Source organism: Pseudophryne corroboree, chromosome 3 (genome assembly GCF_028390025.1).
Source record: "Pseudophryne corroboree isolate aPseCor3 chromosome 3, aPseCor3.hap2, whole genome shotgun sequence".
In the NCBI taxonomy this organism is placed as follows: Eukaryota; Metazoa; Chordata; class Amphibia; order Anura; family Myobatrachidae; genus Pseudophryne; species Pseudophryne corroboree.
Genome location: NC_086446.1, coordinates 195,188,574 through 195,209,021, shown reverse-complemented (window position 1 = coordinate 195,209,021; position 20,448 = coordinate 195,188,574). Strand labels below are relative to the sequence as shown.

The following is a 20,448-nucleotide window of genomic DNA, read 5'->3' as shown; positions in this document are numbered from 1 at the left end:
GAAAATGGCGCACAGCTGCAGTGCTGTGCGCTACCTTTAGAAGACTGTCAGAGTCTTCAGCCGCCGATTCTGGACCTCTTCTAACTTCAGCATCTGCAAGGGGGCCGGCGGCGCGGCTCCGGTGACCATCCAGGCTGTACCTGTGATCGTCCCTCTGGAGCTGATGTCCAGTAGCCAAGAAGCCAATCCATCCTGCACGCAGGTGAGTTCACTTCTTCTCCCCTCAGTCCCTCGTTGCAGTGATCCTGTTGCCAGCAGGACTCACTGTAAAATAAAAAACCTAAGCTAAACTTTCTCTAAGCAGCTCTTTAGGAGAGCCACCTAGAATTGCACCCTTCTCGGCCGGGCACAAAAATCTAACTGGAGTCTGGAGGAGGGTCATAGGGGGAGGAGCCAGTGCACACCACCTGATCGGAAAAGCTTTACTTTTGTGCCCTGTCTCCTGCGGAGCCGCTATTCCCCATGGTCCTTTCAGGAACCCCAGCATCCACTAGGACGATAGAGAAAAGACATTTCACTAAGAGGGAGTGATCCATTCTGGCCACACAAGCCAACTCCAAAATAACATAGAGGCAACTACAAAAACATGGGTGCTGCCCATCTGGAGAGACATCACTTTCTTCTTTTTCTCCCCGCCTGAGGCTGATCTTCTTTGCTTGGTCTGCGGAGTGACCTTCGTTGGGCCTGCCCAGTGGCCTGTTCTTCCTGGGCAGGGGCAGGGGAGGGAGCCGATGTGGTTGGCTCTCTGCCACTGTGGGCAAGGGAGACAGCGATGGCCTGGAGCCCTTGCAAGATGTTATTTGCAAGGCTTTGGTTTGAGGAGGCCAGTTGTTCTTGGGCCTGCCTGATCTCTGCCAGACCTTGGCAGAGTTGAGCAACACCTTGCTCAACACAGGTTCGGATCTCAGTGAGCCGGACAGCTATCTGGCTTACCTCCCGGATGACCCCGTCTTGAAATGTGTTTAGGCTCTCACCATACCTAGCAATTTCAAGCAGGATCTCCGGGATAGCAGAGGGTTGGGTGGGGGGGCCAGTAGGAACCTGCATAGGTGGGTTTTGTTGGCCCACACTGCCAGACCCACTAGGTCCCTCCACCTCAGCCTCAACCACATAACCGGCCTGTGACTCAAACTGTTCACCACCCTGTGCTGTGTTTTGTGCCAAGCAAATAGAAGAATGTGTGGGGAAAAAGTTGGAGTATAAATTAGTAAAAGATTCTAAATACAGTTCAAATTACAGACAAATAAATGTGTAAACTTACCTTCCAAGTCATGTCCCGTCAGAATCTCAGGCAGGTCCGTGTCCATATGAGACACCCCTTGGCCCTCCTCATAACTGACACAGTCCATCGCCATCTCCTCCAAGTCAGTATACTCCACAGCGACAGGTGGTCCACCCCCTGTAGCCCTTGAGGCATTCCACTCCGCAGCCCTCTTTGCCTTCAGGCGGGATTTGAAGTCGGCCCACCTACATATGTATTGTGAAAGAGGGACAAAGTTGAGTATTATTATTGGTTGTAGAAAATATATAGCACACATGTTCTGCTTGTGTTTGCTAGACAGAACATGATATGTAACTATATTTTTTGATCAACTTAGCACAGAAAATGGATTGTCAAGATGCACTTACCGTCGTCTCACTTCCTGTGATGTTCTGACGACAGAGCCAACTTCATTCACAGATTTTGTGATGTCTCTCCAGATGCGTTCTTTTGAAGCAGCACCCATGTTTTTTGGCCCTCTATGTATTTTGGCCATGGCCTGCGTGACCAAGACACGCAACTCCCTCTTAGTGAATGCAGGCTGTCTTTTTTTCCGTCTGGAGGTAGCCTGTGAGGTTTCTTCTGGTTGGTCATCTCCATCTTCCTCCTCACTAGCAGCTTCTGTCTGTCTGTGTTTGTGTGGCTAAAGTCAATTCTCCCTCAGTTTGCTCACTATGTGTGTGTGGCAGGGTATCCCCACTCAATTGTTGAGGTTCAGAAGCAGAAATTTGCAGAGTACTAGGTCCTGCCTCAACATCCGCAGAGGCGGATTCTAACAAGCGCCTTTGCCACTCTAAGCGTTGTTTCTGCAATGCCATCTGCTGCTCTGCAATGCGGTCTAGCTCTGCTGCGATTTGCTCACGAGAAGCCATGTTTGTGATGACGTGTGTACGCCGAGGTGTGTGCGCTTATATACCTACGTGCGAATCGTTAATTCACACAGGTGTACACTATTAATCTGGTGAATGATTGCACTGCTTATTTAAGGGCCGAGTTTGCACGCTGTGAGTGTAGGTAGTTTGGAGTTTCATTTGTTTGTTGGCTTGTGCGTGAAGGTGCTAGTGGAATTTGCAGAGTGAGTAATTGTCAAGCATACCTTTGTCCTTTCGTTTGCGTTTGGAATATAGACAGTGTTGCATTTTTTATGCAATTTATCGTTTGTGAGTATTGTGGAAATGTTATTGTTAATTTTTGGAAGTCAAAGTGTTTTATTAATGTTTTTTTGTTTAATTATTTAATCCCATATATATTTGGCAAGTCCATTTGTGAAAATAAACCTGTGCTTATTATTTGTGACTATCATTTGTGTTCTCTTGTAGGTGCTTGTTTTTGGGTCATATAACCCTTTGATATTTCTTTGGATTGGTGTGCTAGGGAACACCAAGTTTTCCTTTCTTTTTGAGCAGGTAAGTGTCCTTGGCCTGTATTGGTGGCTGTTTGTTTTAATGGTCTGTATGTTATTTGTGACTATCATTTGTGTTCTCTTGTAGGTGCTTGTTTTTGGGTCATATAACCCTTTGATATTTCTTTGGATTGGTGTGCTAGGGAACACCAAGTTTTCCTTTCTTTTTGAGCAGGTAAGTGTCCTTGGCCTGTATTGGTGGCTGTTTGTTTTAATGGTCTGTATGTTATTTGTGACTATCATTTGTGTTCTCTTGTAGGTGCTTGTTTTTGGGTCATATAACCCTTTGATATTTCTTTGGATTGGTGTGCTAGGGAACACCAAGTTTTCCTTTCTTTTTGAGCAGGTAAGTGTCCTTGGCCTGTATTGGTGGCTGTTTGTTTTAATGGTCTGTATGTTATTTGTGACTATCATTTGTGTTCTCTTGTAGGTGCTTGTTTTTGGGTCATATAACCCTTTGATATTTCTTTGGATTGGTGTGCTAGGGAACACCAAGTTTTCCTTTCTTTTTGAGCAGGTAAGTGTCCTTGGCCTGTATTGGTGGCTGTTTGTTTTAATGGTCTGTATGTTATTTGTGACTATCATTTGTGTTCTCTTGTAGGTGCTTGTTTTTGGGTCATATAACCCTTTGATATTTCTTTGGATTGGTGTGCTAGGGAACACCAAGTTTTCCTTTCTTTTTGAGCAGGTAAGTGTCCTTGGCCTGTATTGGTGGCTGTTTGTTTTAATGGTCTGTATGTTATTTGTGACTATCATTTGTGTTCTCTTGTAGGTGCTTGTTTTTGGGTCATATAACCCTTTGATATTTCTTTGGATTGGTGTGCTAGGGAACACCAAGTTTTCCTTTCTTTTTGAGCAGGTAAGTGTCCTTGGCCTGTGTTGGTGCCTGTTTGTGTTTTTTAAAATTGTTGAGCTTATGTTTTTTTTTCCTTTTGGCTAAACCAAATTTTTTTTTACCAGGATTGATCTGCAAAGTAGTGTTTGTCTTTCCTGGTCTAGCTACTAAATGCCGATATTTTTTTGTTTGTTGTTTTTTATTGGTGTTTGTGAAGTTTTTTATGCAGAGAAATGTACCCAAAATTTTTTTTGGGAATTGTAAAAATAACATATGTATTTTTAATTAAATTTGTTCTTTATTTTTTATTTGCAAAATTGTTTTACATTTTGGACATGAATTCAACACAGAAAAAATGTACGCTCCTGCAGTAAGTTGACACCACATTTGTAAAAACATTTTATTGTAGTATATTTGTCAAACTTTAGTTTTGTATTCTTCATCTTTGTTTTTTTTTGTTTTTTTTAAAGTGTGTGATGTCAATATATATTGCAGCAGAAGCCCTACCTCCCCAACCCACGCCAGCACTCCCACCCCAACCGCAAGCCCCACAACCACAGCCGGCTCCTCATCAACCAAGGCAACGGAGGCGTGCTAGGCCACCAATTTTCCGAACCCGTGTCCTACTTTTTGGGATGCCAGATGATGTGGTGGTGCGTAGATACCGGCTGCCACCACATCTAATCCTAGACACTCTCTCCATAATAGAGAGTGATCTGGAGTCTGAAATTCGGTATCCTACAGCAATACCACCATTGACACAATTCCTTGCAGTGTTACATTTTTTGGCTACAGCCTCATATCAGCATGTTGTGGGAGACCTGGTTGGCATGTCGCAGGGCCAGTTCAGTAAGGTCCTGCGGCGTGTCTGCCAGGCTTTCCTAAAGCGGGTGAAGCAGTTCATTGATATGCCTTTGGATGTTGGTGCCCTAGATGTGGTGAAGCGGCAATTTGCGGAAGGTGGTAGTCGCTTCCCACATGTTATTGGGGTTGTGGATGGCACACATGTTGCTATTCAGCCACCAAGACATAATGAAGAAATTTATAGAAACAGGAAACTGTTTCATTCTCTGAATGTAATGGTTGTTTGTGGGCCATCCCTCCAGATCCTTTCCCTGAATGCAAAGTTTACTGGAAGTTCCCATGATGCATATGTCATTAGACAATCAGGGATATGGCAGAGATTAAGATCAAGTCAACGAGCAGACATGTGGTTATTGGGTGAGTTTTTGCTTTAATTTTTTAAACAAACAAAAATAACTTGACAAATATACTATTTTGAAATATTGGATTATCTACCAACAGGAGACCGTGGATATCCTTGCACCCCCTGGCTCATGACTCCTTACCGTAATCCCAGGCCAGGACCACAGATGGCATTTAACTCCGCGCTTACTGCCACTAGGCAGCTGGTGGAGCGCACAATTGGTGTCCTTAAAGGGCGGTTTCGTGTGCTCCACCGCACTGGTGGCGACATCATGTATTCGCCGGAGATGGCAAGTAAAATAGTGGTCCTGTGCGCAATACTACATAATATCGCGGTAAGGAGTAGTGTAGAGCTTCCTCAGGCAGAGGAATTGCCTGATGAGGAGCCAGGGGTTGGTCCACGCTTCGGTGGGGGGAGTGTGACACGGAGGGGGAGCCAAGTGAGGGCAAGAATTGTTGCAGAATATTTCAGGTATAGTGTTTTTATATTTTATATTTGCACAAATAATACAACACAGTATGCTTATGTTTTTTAAACCATTATTGCATTTTGTATGATCTTGTAAAGTGATTGGGTAAGGCTTTTGTTGTGTTGGAATGGGTAATTGTTTTTTTTAACAAAAACCAAAAACACGTTAAGCTTACAATGTTTATTTAGAAATTTAAATACTGTAATGTTAATAAATAGTGTCCTTATTTATTTTATATCCTCAAATCCTGATTATGTAACCAAACACACAAACAAATGATACTCAATGTTTCACACTTTGTGACTGTCCAGCTGAATGATCACACGAACTGTGGTGAGTACACAGATATGTATAGTAATTTTATCTAAAGTCTGTGTCTCTGTGTGTGTTTTGTTTTCTTAAATTTGTGTTCAAAACATTTTCGCTTCTGCTAATGCGAATTTCCGCTCGTGCCAAATAACACTCTGCTCTTCACAGCATTGCAAAGATCAATAAAGTTATTAGAAATGACAACATAGATTTTTGACCAATCACATGCTAACAGACACTATAAATATATGCCCAAATAAGGAAAACGCCATTGCCATGATGCGTGCAGCACCGTTCACCAGGCGGGAGCTCCGCGTGCTGGTTGCGGTGATGGACCGCCGCGTAGGCCGCGTTGGGCGCTTCATCCCTAATCGGGTGAAGCGCGAGGCCTACGCGGAGGTCCGCCGCCTGCTGCGGACTCGCGTCCGCAGCAGGCGGACAATCATCCAGCTTGAAAGGAGGTGGAGTGATCTCCGTAGGCGGACTCCCGATTTGTTGGCGGAGATCCGCCAGCAAATTCGTGCGCTGCATACACGAAGTAAGTTACCTTACATAAGTTTTTAGTCCTAAATTGTGCTAATGTGTGATTTTCCAAGTTTTGGGCTTCCGGAATTAATGTAACAATTGTTCAATACAATGAGCACTGCAGGGGAAGCATATGTAACATGTGCAGAGAGAGTAAGTTTTGGGTGGGGTGTGTTAAATCAGGTACAAAAATTTGCATTGCTAAAATAAAGCAGCATGTATTTACCCAGCCCATAATTTAAAAAACATACAAAATCTAACTCTCTCGGCACATGTTATATCTGCCACCCCTGCACTGCACATGCTTTTGGCCAATTGCAAACTAAATTCCTGCTGTAATCCCCTTGGATTTGCAGACATTTTACAGTAAGTGGTAGGCTAATTGCAACCTGCAGTGCCCTTTTATGGAAATTAGGACACTGTGTGTGGTTAGGTAAAACAGTACTGACTGTAGCAAAGTAACACCAAACAAGTGCATGTTTACAAAAAATAAGAAGCAGGCAGGAAAATATTCCAAAATACTTGATCAGTGCTGGCTATCTAATAAGGTGCCTTGAATAGTAATCTGGTGATGTTGCCTAGACCAATCACTATGACTCAATTGCCTAGATTAAGGAATGAGCTTCAAAGTAAAAGTTTGGACTCATTTTTTTTGCTGTGGCCAACATGAAGAGGATCTTAACATGTTTGCTTTTCTTTGAAACAAAACAAAGAATTTAACAATGAACAGAACATTGAGAAAACAAATTGATTACTATGTAATTTCTCATGTTTAAACAATTTGTACAATATTATCATTCTAGGACAACAACAACGGCAAAACTCCCCACCCCCTTCCCCTTCTCACTCCCCCTCCCCTTCTCACTCCCCCTCCCCTTCTCACTCCCCCTCCCATTCACAGTCCCCCTCAGCTTCCCAGTCCCCCTCAGCTTCCCAGTCCCCCTCAGCTTCCCAGTCCACCTCAGCTTCCCAGTCCACCTCAGCTTCCCAGTCCCCCTCATCTTCCCAGGCCCCATCAGCTTCCCTGGCCCACTCCACTTTCCATTCCCCTTCTCACCACACCTCTCCATCTCTTTCTGGGACCCCTTCTCCTCCTTCCCATACCCCTTCTCCTTCAAATTCAACATCCCAATCTGAACCCCCCTCACCCTCTATTGCTTTAACTTTTTCTCCGCCCCCCTCGCCCTCTCAATCAGACCCCCCCTCTGAAATTGGCAAACAAATCCTCCTTCCCCCATCCAGCCTCCTGCCCCAATCCCTCCTCCTTCCCCAATCCCTCCTCCTTCCCCAATCCCTCCTCCTTCCCCCATCCAGCCGCCTTCCCCCATCCAGCCAACATCCCCACCCAGTGAATGGGCAGAGGAAGCCCCTGCAGACCGTTCCGGGAGTCTGGATGTTGCCGTGGAAAGTAAGTTTATTTTAATTTATAAAAAAATGATTACCCACTTACACTTACAATGCCAAAACATGCAGTGTTGTAGTGTTTGAATTCTTGGACCCTGGACAAATATTTGAAAATTTCAGCATGGTGTACATGTTGCCTTTACATATTTGTGAGTGTCATTATATGTACAGTGTGTATGTGTGCAATGTTTTGTGTGTCCACTCTAGGTTGACACTCATTAGGTAGCCAGGGTTGGCAGGACAACAGGGTTTATATGTGTTATTTTGTATGGTAAACAGTTAGACCTGAGTGGACTTTAGTATGTTGTTGGGCTTTTACACTTGGGCCTGTGTAGTCTGAATATTTACACTTACAAATCACATGCTTCACTTTGTTATGCAGCCTAATGACACACTGATTTGTTGTGTGAAAGTGACATTCTCAAAATTACTAATTGTTCTAGTCAAACCGGTTTGCACTTATTTAGTAAGGGCAGCTTTCATGGAGTGTGGGAATGCTATGATATGTTGGCCTTCTGAAGATGTTGATATGCAGTGTGAGGAGGCAGGACCAAACCCCTTTAAAATAATCTAAAAACATAAAAAAGGTAATGAATGCCAACATGGTGTAACAGTGACGAAGATAGAACATAACTTTAACATGGGATGTCGCCCATAACAACCAATACAAAAAATCTTTAGAATTGTGGAACCACTTCTACAAGATATTAATTATTTTTTGGCTTGTTTGCTATGGGCAACGCTACTTCTTAAAATGAACTCACATAGTAGCAAATGTAGCCCATGGTCTTTAAAATTGGACTAAGTAACCCAAAAAGACTGAGCAGGCTTGCCTTTTTTTAAGCTAATGATTGTACCATAAAACAGTCATGATGTATCAACTTTGCCATTAAGCAGGCCTGTCCAAACTGCGCAACTGCAACTGTTGATAAACTACACATCCCAGCATGCCCTTACACAGGTTTGGCATTCCCTGGCCCCAAAACTGAGTCAACGCATGCTGGTATATGTAGTTTCACACAAGCAGGAGGAATGCAGTTTGGACCTGCATGCATTAAAGTGTGCTTTGTGCCTTGCTTGGATAATAAGCAATGTGAGTAAGTTATTAATGTTTATGTTATCTCTTAATTTCAGATGTTGCCGTTGGAGATCCAACATCAATACAGTACATTTGTACACATATGAGGCAGCATCTCCAGGCCTTGTTGGAACTTGTTGGGGACCTGGAAAAGTTATGTTAAATTTTATTTAGACAACAAAAAAAAAACAAAAAAAAAAACAAAAAAAAAAAAAACTTTGTTAAAAAAATAAAAAATAACATTCTTATACTTTTGCGGCTCCTTATTATTTATTAATGCAATAAAGGAACACCAGATTGCATAACAAACATTTCTTACCTTAAACATTTCAAACATCTAACGTAACTTATTTTAAAAGACCAACTAAAACATGTTATTGGCAAAATAAACATGCAAACACCTTCATTCACAAACAAAAACTCAACTTTAATAAATTCAGAAAACACATTAGAACAAGCACATTGCAAACATCTATATTTATATTAAACATGTTAATAAAAGGAGGTTCTTTTATGGCTACAAAGTGTTCTTCAGGTATTTAAACAAATACTTAATTGATCATGAACATTTCCATTCATTCAATAATTGTATTTGTGATTGATGAGGGCTTGTGGACTTTTAATTGGAAGGTGTTAGTCCACGAAATAGTAAAAAAACAAATTCTGCTGCGTTTCTCTGCAAAAGTGAGCACTTTAACAGAAAAATGTGTAAATCTCCTACAACTTAGTATTTTTACGAATAAGTATGTGTTAATGCGATGGGTTCGCATTGCTGCGACGATTTTGCATTGCTGCGATGTCATTTGGCGTACGCCCACTTTGTGTAATAATACGTGCGAATTAGCAAAAATAAGTTGGGGGCGGATGTTCGCACATTTACTACATTAACGCAACTTTAATAATAAGTTGTGCGAACGAAAAACTTAGCGATCAACTCGGAATGAGGGCCATACTGCGAGTCTTACATGCCCAACACTTTGGTACTCAGTTTATTGATATTTTTAAAACATTGTATGCCACGCCACAAGCTTTTATCACGATTAATGGATTAAACACCAAACCATTTCAGCTATATAGGGGAACAAGACAGGGCTGCCCCCTTTCCCCCTTGCTGTTCAATTTAGCTCTGGACCCACTCATACGCACGTTCGCAAATGATATGGCTTGGAAGGGTATCCAGGTGGGATCACACACCGTAAGGGTCTCCGCATTTACGGATGATCTAGTACTGTATTTCAGTGAACCTATAACATCCTTTCCCTCACTACTGACTGCACTAGAGACCTTCAATTTAATATCAGGATTTTTAATTAATTTTGACAAGACGGAGGCACTGGCATTGGGAGATGATGCGAGCAAGGGTTGGAATGATAAGTTCCCATTTAAATGGGCGCATAATTATATACAATATCTAGGTATACGGGTGTCAGCTAACCCCTCAGAAATGTATTCATTAAACTTCTCTCACTATATTAATAAGATGGTCGAGGACTTTGCGAGATGGCAACACCTGCCAATTTCTTATTTGGGTAGGTGTCATCTGTATAAAATGGTGTCTTTTCCTCGCTTACTCTACCCGATGCAGATGCTTCCGTTTTTACTATTGAAAAAAGATATTCATACAATAAACAAAGCCATTACGAAATTTATATGGGCGAATAAGCGTCCCCGTATAGCTTTATTTAAATTAAAACAACCACCCTCACTTGGAGGAGTCAATCTTACCTGTCCGGAGGATTACTCATTAGCGGCTAATTATAGATGTGCCTTAGATTGGATAGGTGGGGGAGACAATTTCGTTGATAAGGCACTAGAACAGGCCTTACTGCCTAGTCATGATCTGCTACAAATATTACATTTCCCGAACTCCTCGATGCTACAGGATATTAAATTAATTCCATTACTATATGCTCCTTACAAGGTGTGGCATCAAATTAGAAAACGTTCTAAACTCATTCTGGCACATTCCTTATTTCAGCCCTTGTTAGGGAATCCAGCCTTTCAGGGAGGAGAGGCGGATGAGGTCGTTCACAGTTGGCACCTCGGCGGTCTTCGGTCCTTATTTCAATTTTTGAATGACGATTGTTCAACGATATTATCATTGTCCCAATTACAAGCTAGATACCCGACCTTAAATTTCCCATTTTTTGCATATTTCCAGATACGCAGCTTTGCCACACATGTTATTACTCATCTGCAGCCTATTGATCTTACTTTTCCACTAGATGGTATTGTACGACGACGTTTGGACTCTCCCCATTCTACATCATTGATTTACTCCTATATCAGACGGAAGATTGACTACACCAAACTCACCACGGGCATAGCTAAATGGAAAGATGTCTTTACGGGAGTGGATTTACACACTATTATTAGATGGTCTAATTTGCTTGATAAGCAATTGGTATCTTCCTCATATGCAGAGATGCATTTAAAAATTCTACATAGAGCTTATTACACCCCTCGTCTGCGATTCCTTACAGGGGCTGCAGACGACTCTCAATGCTTTAAATGTAGGGCCCCTGATGCCGATATTATACACTGCCTATGGTCTTGCCCAATTATACAATCATTCTGGGACCTAATACAGACATACATCAAAGTTAACCTGGGTATATCATTTACAATGTCAATGGCATGGGCATTTTGGAATTTCATAGAACCTCAAACCCCAGCTCTACCCAAGGGCAAAAGATTACTTCTGGCTCGCATCTCAGCAGCAGCGAAAAAAACAATATTATCTCAGTGGATACAAAAAGACCATATTTCCGTGTCTCTTATGTTACCCCGGTTATCGTTCCTATTCCAAATGGATTGGACAGAATGCTCTTTAGATGTTGAATCCCGGGCTACCAAATTTTTTTCGATATGGCTTCCCTATATAATAACATTACCTGTTAACACCAAAGAAAGCATTCGTAAAGTAGTAAGACTGTCTACTTGGTATAATATGGCAATTCTCACTGATGGGTTACCACCGTTTTGAGCCTTTTCACATAGGTCTTTTGCCATTGGATATCTACTACGCCACTTCTAAATTCAGCCATATATGTGTGCAATTGATTTATTTTGTAATACTGTATTTCAAGATAATTAGGGATTTGGCAATTTGGTTTTTCCAATACTCCACATTTTAACATATCACTATAAGACTCGGATGATAGATTAGTCTGTTTATCTTTTATTCTATATGTTAATAACATTGACTGTGTGTTGCCTCTTTTTGCTTCTTTTCAATAAACACAATTTAAAAAAAAAAAACAGTACACACTATGTTTGCTCTTCTTTTTTTCAACATGTATTAAGCGTCAAAGAAGCATCGCCTGAATTTAGCTTCTCTGGTTTTCAGATACGTTTTTTAACTGATTTTAATATACCCACTCTTGATACCTTCATTTTTATTCACCTTGTTATACAATCTACACTCTTGGGCGCTTATTTTCACCAATTCCTTTATATATATATATATCAAAAGAAGGAGAAGTGGCGCTCCATAGTGCATTTAAAAGATTAATTACACACTTATACGGGCATTGCTGCAATTGCTCCCGGCTCTCTCACCGCTGGCTGAAGCGTGTCGGAACACAGTGGGAAAGTGTGGGGTGAACGGCACTGCTCCGTGTGTTCCAACACGCTTCAGTCAGCAGTGAGAGAGCCGGCGTCATGGTGCAGGTAGCCGGTAGGAGACAAGCGGGGAGCGATTGCAGCATTGCCCGGTGCAGTATATGTTTAAGCCATGTGGTAATCAGCCCACAGAGTGTGTTTTTATGGTACGGGAGAGGAGATTCCTGAGGGATATTCTTACCTGTATATGTGTGTAATAAATCTTTTAGATGCACTATGGAGCACCACTTCTCCTTCTTTTGACAGAAATTGGTACCGATTGGACATCGGGTTTGAGAAGTTCGAGCTGCTGTCTACCTGATCTGATTGAATATTGGACGGACTTTGTGCTGTGATAAAACTTCTAAAAGGTGGAAGATTACACCCACCAGACTGTGGTGCTAGTTTGGTGCATTTAGCACGTCATTTGGTGCAGAGTAATTATATAACAAGTATATATATATATATATATATACAACTGCTTGGCTCCGGCACTCCTGCTATGAACAGCTTGCTCAGGTGCCTTCCCTGTGGGACATGCCCACATACATGTAGAGATTGTTTTGAAGGCGGCACTCAAAGACTTACACAAATAGTGAAAAAACATCCACGTGTGGATGTTGTTTTAATGCGTGTTACGTTTCGGGGACGTATCCCCTTCCTCAGGGGGAAGGGGATACGTCCCCGAAACGTAACACGCATTAAAACAACATCCACACGTGGATGTTTTTTCACTATTTGTGTAAGTCTTTGAGTGCCGCCTTCAAAACAATCTCTCTATATATATATATATATATATATATATATATATATGTGTGTGTACTGTGGCAGGCACAGCAGGATTTAACATGTCTAAATGTTTAATAGTAACAGCAGTTGAACACTGATCCTGTCCCAATTTCTTTGTAAAATCTAAGATGATACTACAGCTAGTTGATTAGTAGCACCTGTTAATTAGCCTTAAAAATGCTGTCAGTACACAGGGACAATGCTCCTTATGCTGGACAAGCTAGTCAAGCGATAGGCTGGGGGTGTGGGGTTACGCTAAAAGCCATTGGAGGCTGTACCATTTTTTATTATCAGAATATAGGATGTTATGCTGTGACCTGTAACCTGGTATGAACTGTTATATATAGAGAAATGTAAAGATTGCGGCACTCACGGGACTTGGAAACAATCACAGGCTAAAACCGCATCCTAGCAGCACACTCCATGATGCAGTAAATTCATGTCAAGTGTCAACATTTCATTTTAATGTTTTAAAATTTTGTCAGGTCAACATACAATACAAGCTTCTTACCATAAATAGGGTAGAAGAGGAGAAAAGAGACCCCCACAGGAACTATGACCTCACCACTATTCTCCGCTGTCGGGGCTCAATGACATCACAGCTTGCGTGACGTGCGCCAGTCGGTGCCACGTGCCATGGCAACCCGGCCAGCGTGCGCTAGAAACAGATAATGAAGGACACCATACTAAATAACCGTGCAGTTCAGGTACAAGAGCACTAGATATAGAAATAGAGTGACCCATAGAAATGTCCAAATACATATTAAGAGAGTAATACAGTACATGACAGTAAATATCAATTAATTATGAAAGATACACATTAAGATAGTTAATCTAAATACAGAGACAAAACACTCTAAATGCTACCAGGAGAAAAAATGACAGGTGAATGCGAAAATTGTAATTATCCAATACAATTAACAAATATTACTGTAAACACATTCACAGAAAGCATCCCAGATTGTTAACCTCATTAAGTCCAGGGGGGGGCACAGTTCACAGTTGGTGGATTTAACAGGTTCCATTTGTAATAAACATCTGTCCCTGTCCCCACCTCTAATGCTAGCTGGCGCGTGATTGATGATCTTATATTGTAATGTGATGTCGCCAGTGTATGTTTGGCTTTCATGAAGTGCTGGACTACTGGTTGATCTTGTGGCTTACTTTTGAGTGCATGCCTAATTGCCTGGCGGTGGAGTGCCATTCTCTCCCTGTACGATCTAATTGTCTTTCCAACATACATAAGGCCGCAATGACAGCGTATGAAATATATAATGTGGATACTTAGGCATGATACCACATGCCTTAGTTTGATCCCCACTCACTCCTGTGTGCAGGTGTGAGAATGTTGAACCACTTTCCATATATCTACAAGTGATACACCCAAGGCACTTCTAGCACTCCGGTGGTTTCGTCAGAAAATGTTATGCTCGAGTATTGCCTAATCCAGAAATGTCATTACGTACTAGTAAATCACAGAGATTACTTGTCCTCTTAAAACTATCAAGAAATAAGATTTGTTGGCGCTGAGCAGATCTGTGTGGGTTAACACCCTGGAATTAGCAGCCACCTGGTGAGAAGGTAGCCAGCCTCCTCAACCGATAAAGCAAATACAAACAAACCCCAGGCCGGTGCTCAATTCCAATGATGCTCCCAAATGTATATAAAAAACTATTTATTAAAATAACATCCCAAAAAATTATTTAAACACACTTATTAAAAATAATAATAGACCACGGTATTTTATATCACATAAAACTGAGGTGTATTATACCTCTGCTATTTGCATAAATGCATACATAGATATTGTAAATTGCAAAAAAAATATTTATAAGAGGTAGTCGCTGAAACTTATATAGGGAGACTCTCAATTTAGTTTTGTCAGTCTCTTATACTTATTTAGTAGCCCACAGTTCAAAATAAGGATAAGTCCTCCAGCTGGTATATTTGGCATCTATAACCATATATATGTATCCTGGATTGATGTAAATATTTCCATGTATTGGGTAAATAAATGCAGTGATGTAAGACCGTATGGTTGCTGCTACTCACTGAATCACTGTGACTGTCCTTACTGCGCAAAGTAAGATGTTGGAAGCCGCTCTATATCACCCTGTGCACGGGTGAGACATCCGTCAGCGGCACAATCGAGTGGAGACCGCTCCCTTCCGTGCGGCACAGTGTTACTGCACCGAGCCGCCGTGCATCACCCCCAACTCAGATGGAACAATGCTCAGCAAGGCGGGGTATTTGAAAGTTCCCGATGCAAGGGAGGAATAGATGGTGCAGTCTCGTCACAAATAGGCAGATTACCAGCAAATGGTAGCAGACAGCCGATTGCTGTAAAAGCTGGTATATTTCTCTTGTGGGCACTCGTTAGTCTCAGCGACCCTATCTCTCTGTACCCTCAACGCGTTTCTCCGCACCCCAGGCGGCTTCTTCAAGAGGCAGAGTGTTCTTCTCTGGGCATTTTTTTCAAGTCTTTTATACCCTGTCCTTTGTAATTAGTATAAACAGGTGTGTATGGAGTCTCAACAGGTGTAGTGAAATCATTACTCTCATACACCAGCAGAATTTGGCTTAGAGTATCACTTTACATGGTCTATTAGTAAAAAAACCTTTTATAAACAGCATAATAGAAATTAGTCATATCAATATCAATACATATACATATATAAAAAACTTTTTATGCCATGCGGACAGAATAACATGAAACCTAAAACAACACACTTATAACTGATGAAAATCATGCAGCTGTATATTTATAACCTCATAACGGGGAAAGCATGTTTGTATCCTAAGTATTAGTAATAATAACACATCCATAGAATATTTATAAACTATAAACACCTCAAATGTTATTTATTAAATATTTTATTACATTTTAAATGATTTATTAACCGTGGAACAAAACATAATGCTCCACGTATCTGCATACACACACCCCTTCATATTGCTGTACCTATAAACCTATATACCAATGCCCCTTAGGGTTAGATAGCTGAAAAACAGGGCAACCTATTTTTTGCAGATCAATGTAATTTTAATCATGAATATTTAATTTTACCATAAGCTTTTAGGTACTTATTGTGAAACAAAACAATGGAATTTCTAAGATAAAATGTCCCATATGGCTGCTCCCAGGACAGAGAGCAGACCTTAGGACTGGCATGCCACTAGCTATATAGGGGCAATGCCAAGTCTGATCACAGTCGTGGGTGCCGACCAAACAACATAACTAAAAATAGATATATAGGCAAAAAATATTATACTCTATACACCCAAGCATATATAGAGTATACTCTCTAAATGGAAGATAAATAAAGGATGAGATAGTAGGTAGTGTTAACATACAGAAAAAACAGAACTACAAATAATTACAAAAGTCTATATAAATTCGAGATCTATTGTCTCATTTAACCCTTGTGGCTTCAAGGTTTGTAGTCTCCAGAACCATGCAGCTTCCTGACGACATAATGTTCTAAATCTATCCCCACCTCTTGGGGTAACCTTGATCTGTTCGAGACCAATTCATTGGAGACAGGCAGGATTACTAGAATGAACTTGTGTATAATGACGTGAGACGCTGTGATTCATGTATCCCTTAAGGATATTTCTCCTGTACTCCATAAACCGCTGCTTCAGTGCCCTAGTGGTACGCCCCACATAATATAACTGACACAAACAACATAACAGATATATTACAAAATGCGTACTACAATTAATGAATGATTGGATCTTAAATCCTGTTTTTGAGCAAGACGAAGAAATAGATTTGGTTTTATTTACTACATGGGTACACGTAGTACATCTGTTATGGTTACATCTAAAAAAAACATAACCTTTGAGCCCACTATTGTTTGCTGTTCGCTCGAATCAATATTCTCGCGTGATCTCTTAAAAAAACTAGGAGACAATATATTTCTAAGGTTTTTATCTTTTTTAAATATAATTGTGGGATTTGCAGGGAGAGTAGCACTCAATATCGGATCAGTCAACAATAACTTGTAGTTACGTTTAATTATGCAGGAGATTTTGTTTGCTTTTACATTAAATTTCGATTTGAATGCCAGATTATATTCATTTGTTTTCTGAATATTTGTATTATTTTTATATCTAGATTTCTCAATAGACTTTTTGGTTTTGAAAGGGGAATCTCGTACTGATGTGGTACATGAATTTTCATTCCCATCTCTACCCTCAATTGCTGATGGTATGCCTTTAGTTTTAAGGATATTCTCCGTATCTATCATTTGTGAGTAGGCAATAGCCTCTTTCAATACACCCTCTGGGTATTCACGTTCCCTCAAGGAGGTAATAAGTTCCTCAGCTTGTTCGGCAAATGTGCAATCTAATGTGCAATTACGTCTAATCCTAAACATTTGACTTTTAGGTACATTATTTAACCAGCTCTTCTTATGATTGCTCGTATATGGGATGTAACTGCAGGTGTCAACAGGTTTTTTATAGGATGACACCATCAGTTTTTCCTCTACCACCTTCACCGTAACGTCCAAAAAATTAATACGTGAAGGGTGGTGTGTGCATGTGAAGGATTAACCATATTCATTAGTGTTTAAAAATTCAACAAAATTAGTGACAGTGTTAACATCCCCTTTCCAAATAAAAAACAGGTCATCGATATAGCGACAATAGAGGACCAGGTTCGCAGAGTATGGGCCCTCCCAAATGAGGATCTGTTCAAGGTCACCCATGTATATGTTTGCGAAACTCGGTGCGAACCTGGTACCCATCGCTGTACCGAGTACCTGTAAGTAGTGACAGTGATCAAACAAAAAGTGATTATGTGTTAAAATAAAATAAATAGCAGACGTGATAAAATTGCGCTTCATCTCTGAGTCCATTACGCTTTTTATAAGTGCATCATCCACAGCTTGCACACCTTTAGCATGTGGAATATTGGTGTACAATGCTTGTACATCGCAAGTGATTAAAGTATAATCCAGGGCCCATTTATGGCCTTCCGCAAGTTTAATAAACTCAGTAGTATCCCAGATATGGGATCTCAGAGATGTCGAACAAGGTTGTAAAAAGTGATCAATGTAATAGGATAAATTAGACGTAAGACCCCTATCCCAGAAATAATAGGTCGCCCTGGGGGTTCGTGAAGTGTTTTGTGGATTTTAGGGAGGTGATAATATATCGGGACGATAGGGTGGAGGGGGTAGAGGAAATTAAAGTCATCCTGAGTAATCACACCCTTCGTTTGAGCAGTTTCAAAAAGATTTTTTAATTCTAGCTGATATTTACGGGATGGATCTATAGCTAATACTTGGTAGAATGTTTTGTCCAATAATTGATGTTTGGCCTCCTTTACATAATCATATGTATCCTGAATCACTATACCCCCTCCCTTATCTGCCGGTTTGATTGTAAGTGACGTATCATTAACTAGCTGTTTAAGGAACTTCCGTTCTTCACTATTTAAGTTATACAAACAGGGGGGTGTTTTACTATCGCACAATATCCGAAAATCATTTAAAGATTTATTAGAAAAAGTTTCAATGGCACTGGTCCTGTGTTGCAAAGGGTAGACTTGGGATTTATTTTAAACAAAGATTGTGAAGTATTATCAGTGCCGTTTCTTGCGGCGGGTGAGCCGTGCAACCGCACGGGATGCCCGCCGCGGCACTTCCTGAACACTTTCAAAACCCCCTCCCCTCTCCTCCCGAGTGCCCTGCTCGGGGGGTGGGGTTTCGCGGAATTATGCGTTTGCGTCGTGGCGTCACGACGCAATCGCGTCATTCCGCGAAACCCTGCCCCCCGAGCTGGGCACTCGGGAGGAGGGAGAAGGGGGAGCCAAGCCGGCCAGCGCTGCGCAGATGAGGGAGAGGCGGCTGAAGAGCGGGAAGAACCGCTTCAAATGTAAGTCAGCCCCTCTCACTCTCTCTCTCTCCCCCCCCCACCACCTGCCGTACTGTGTAAATGGGGATACCTGTCTGCCGGAATGTGTGAAGTGGGGACACTTGTCTGCCGGAATGTGTAAAATGGGGACGCTTGCCTGCCGGAATGTGTAAAATGGGGACACCTGTCTGCAGGAATGTGTAAAATGGGGACACTTGCCCGCCGTAATATGTAAAATGGGGACACTTGCCTGCCGTACTGTGTAAAATGGGGACACCTGCCTGCCGGAATGTGTAAAATGGGGACTCTTGCCTGCCGGAATGTGTAAAATGGGGACTCTTGCCTGCCTTTATGTGTAAAATAGGGACACTTGCCTGCCGGAATGTGTAAAATGGGGACACCTGTCTGCCGGAATGTGTAAAATGGGGACACTTGCCTGTTGTACTATGTAAAATGGGGGCACGTGCCTGCCGCAATGTGTAAAATGGGGACACTTGCCTGCCGTAATGTGTAAAATGGGGACACTTGCCTGCCGGAATGTGTAAAATGGGGGCACGTGCCTGCCGCAATGTGTAAAATGGGGTCACTTGCCTGCCATGCTGTGTAAAATGGGGGCACGTGCCTGCCGCAATGTGTAAAATGGGGACACTTTCCTGCCGCAATGTGTAAAATGGGGACACTTGCCTGCCGTACTGTGTAAAATGGGGGCACGTGCCTTATTATTTATTATTATTTTATTTATTAACAGTTTCTTATATAGCGCAGCATATTCCGTTGCGCTTTACAATTGGAACAACAGTAATAGAACAAAACTGGGTAAAAACAGACAGACAGAGGTAGGAAGGCCCTGCTCGCAAGCTTACAATCTATAGGGAAATAGGCATAGATACACAAGGATTGATGCTACCTATTGCATAATGGTCCACCAGATTGCTAGGTTCTTAATGGGTTGTATGATGATACCCGACAAAGTTATCCAAGTGTCAGGAGGGTGTGAGACTAAAGAAAGACATGATATGTGATGTTATGAATACTCTACAGAGGATGTAATTAGATAGGGAAGCACTGAAGGTTATGTGCCTGCCGCAATGTGTAAAATGGGGACACTTGCCTACCATGCTGTGTAAAATGGGGGCACGTGCCTGCCGCAATGTGTAAAATGGGGACACTTTCCTGCCGCAATGTGTAAAATGGGGACAATTTCATGCCGTAATGTGTAAAATGGGGACACTTGCCTGCCGTACTGTGTAAAATGGGGGCACGTGCCTGCCGCAATGTGTAAAATGGGGACACTTGCCTGCTGTAATGTGTAAAATGAGGACTTTTTTTTTTTTATCCTGTGGTGGCAGTGATGATGAGATCAGATGAGGCCACGCCCATCTTAGCAAAGCCACGCCCATTTTAACGAGGTCACGCCCCCTTGCCGGGAGCGCGCCACATACTTTTCCTCTTTATATCTAAGGGGGGGGCACATTTTTTCTTATGTGAATGGGGGGGGCACATTTTTAAATCTCGCACTGGGAGCCAAATTGGCTAGAAACGGCCCTGAGTATTATTAATATCAAAATCAAGGTTTCCGGTATGTCTTGAATCTCTCAGACTGCACTCTCTACAAGTAACCCTTTGAGTATATTGAGACCTGATTGGTCATCTTGATCCAATATTACTTGCGTTTCAGATACTGAGTTGTTTTTAGTGCAA

General features: G+C 41.7%; 1 protein-coding gene and 1 long non-coding RNA gene across 2 annotated transcripts in view; one reads left to right on the top strand and one right to left on the bottom strand.

Moving 5' to 3' along the window:
* The window catches only part of LOC135057587 (uncharacterized), an 84,696-nt gene that overhangs the window by 33,833 nt on the left and 30,415 nt on the right, over nt 1–20,448 (bottom strand). The window contains exon 2 of the long non-coding RNA XR_010244219.1: nt 13,394–13,540. This is a non-coding gene — a long non-coding RNA (uncharacterized LOC135057587). The remainder of the gene's footprint in view (nt 1–13,393; nt 13,541–20,448) is intronic.
* On the top strand, nt 3,975–6,901 carry LOC135057586 (putative nuclease HARBI1). The gene is made up of 4 exons (XM_063963422.1): nt 3,975–4,719; nt 4,804–5,176; nt 5,486–5,507; nt 6,812–6,901. The coding sequence occupies exons 1-3, from the start codon at nt 3,975–3,977 to the stop codon at nt 5,487–5,489; spliced, it is 1,122 nt and encodes a 373-aa protein (XP_063819492.1). The 3' UTR covers nt 5,490–5,507; nt 6,812–6,901.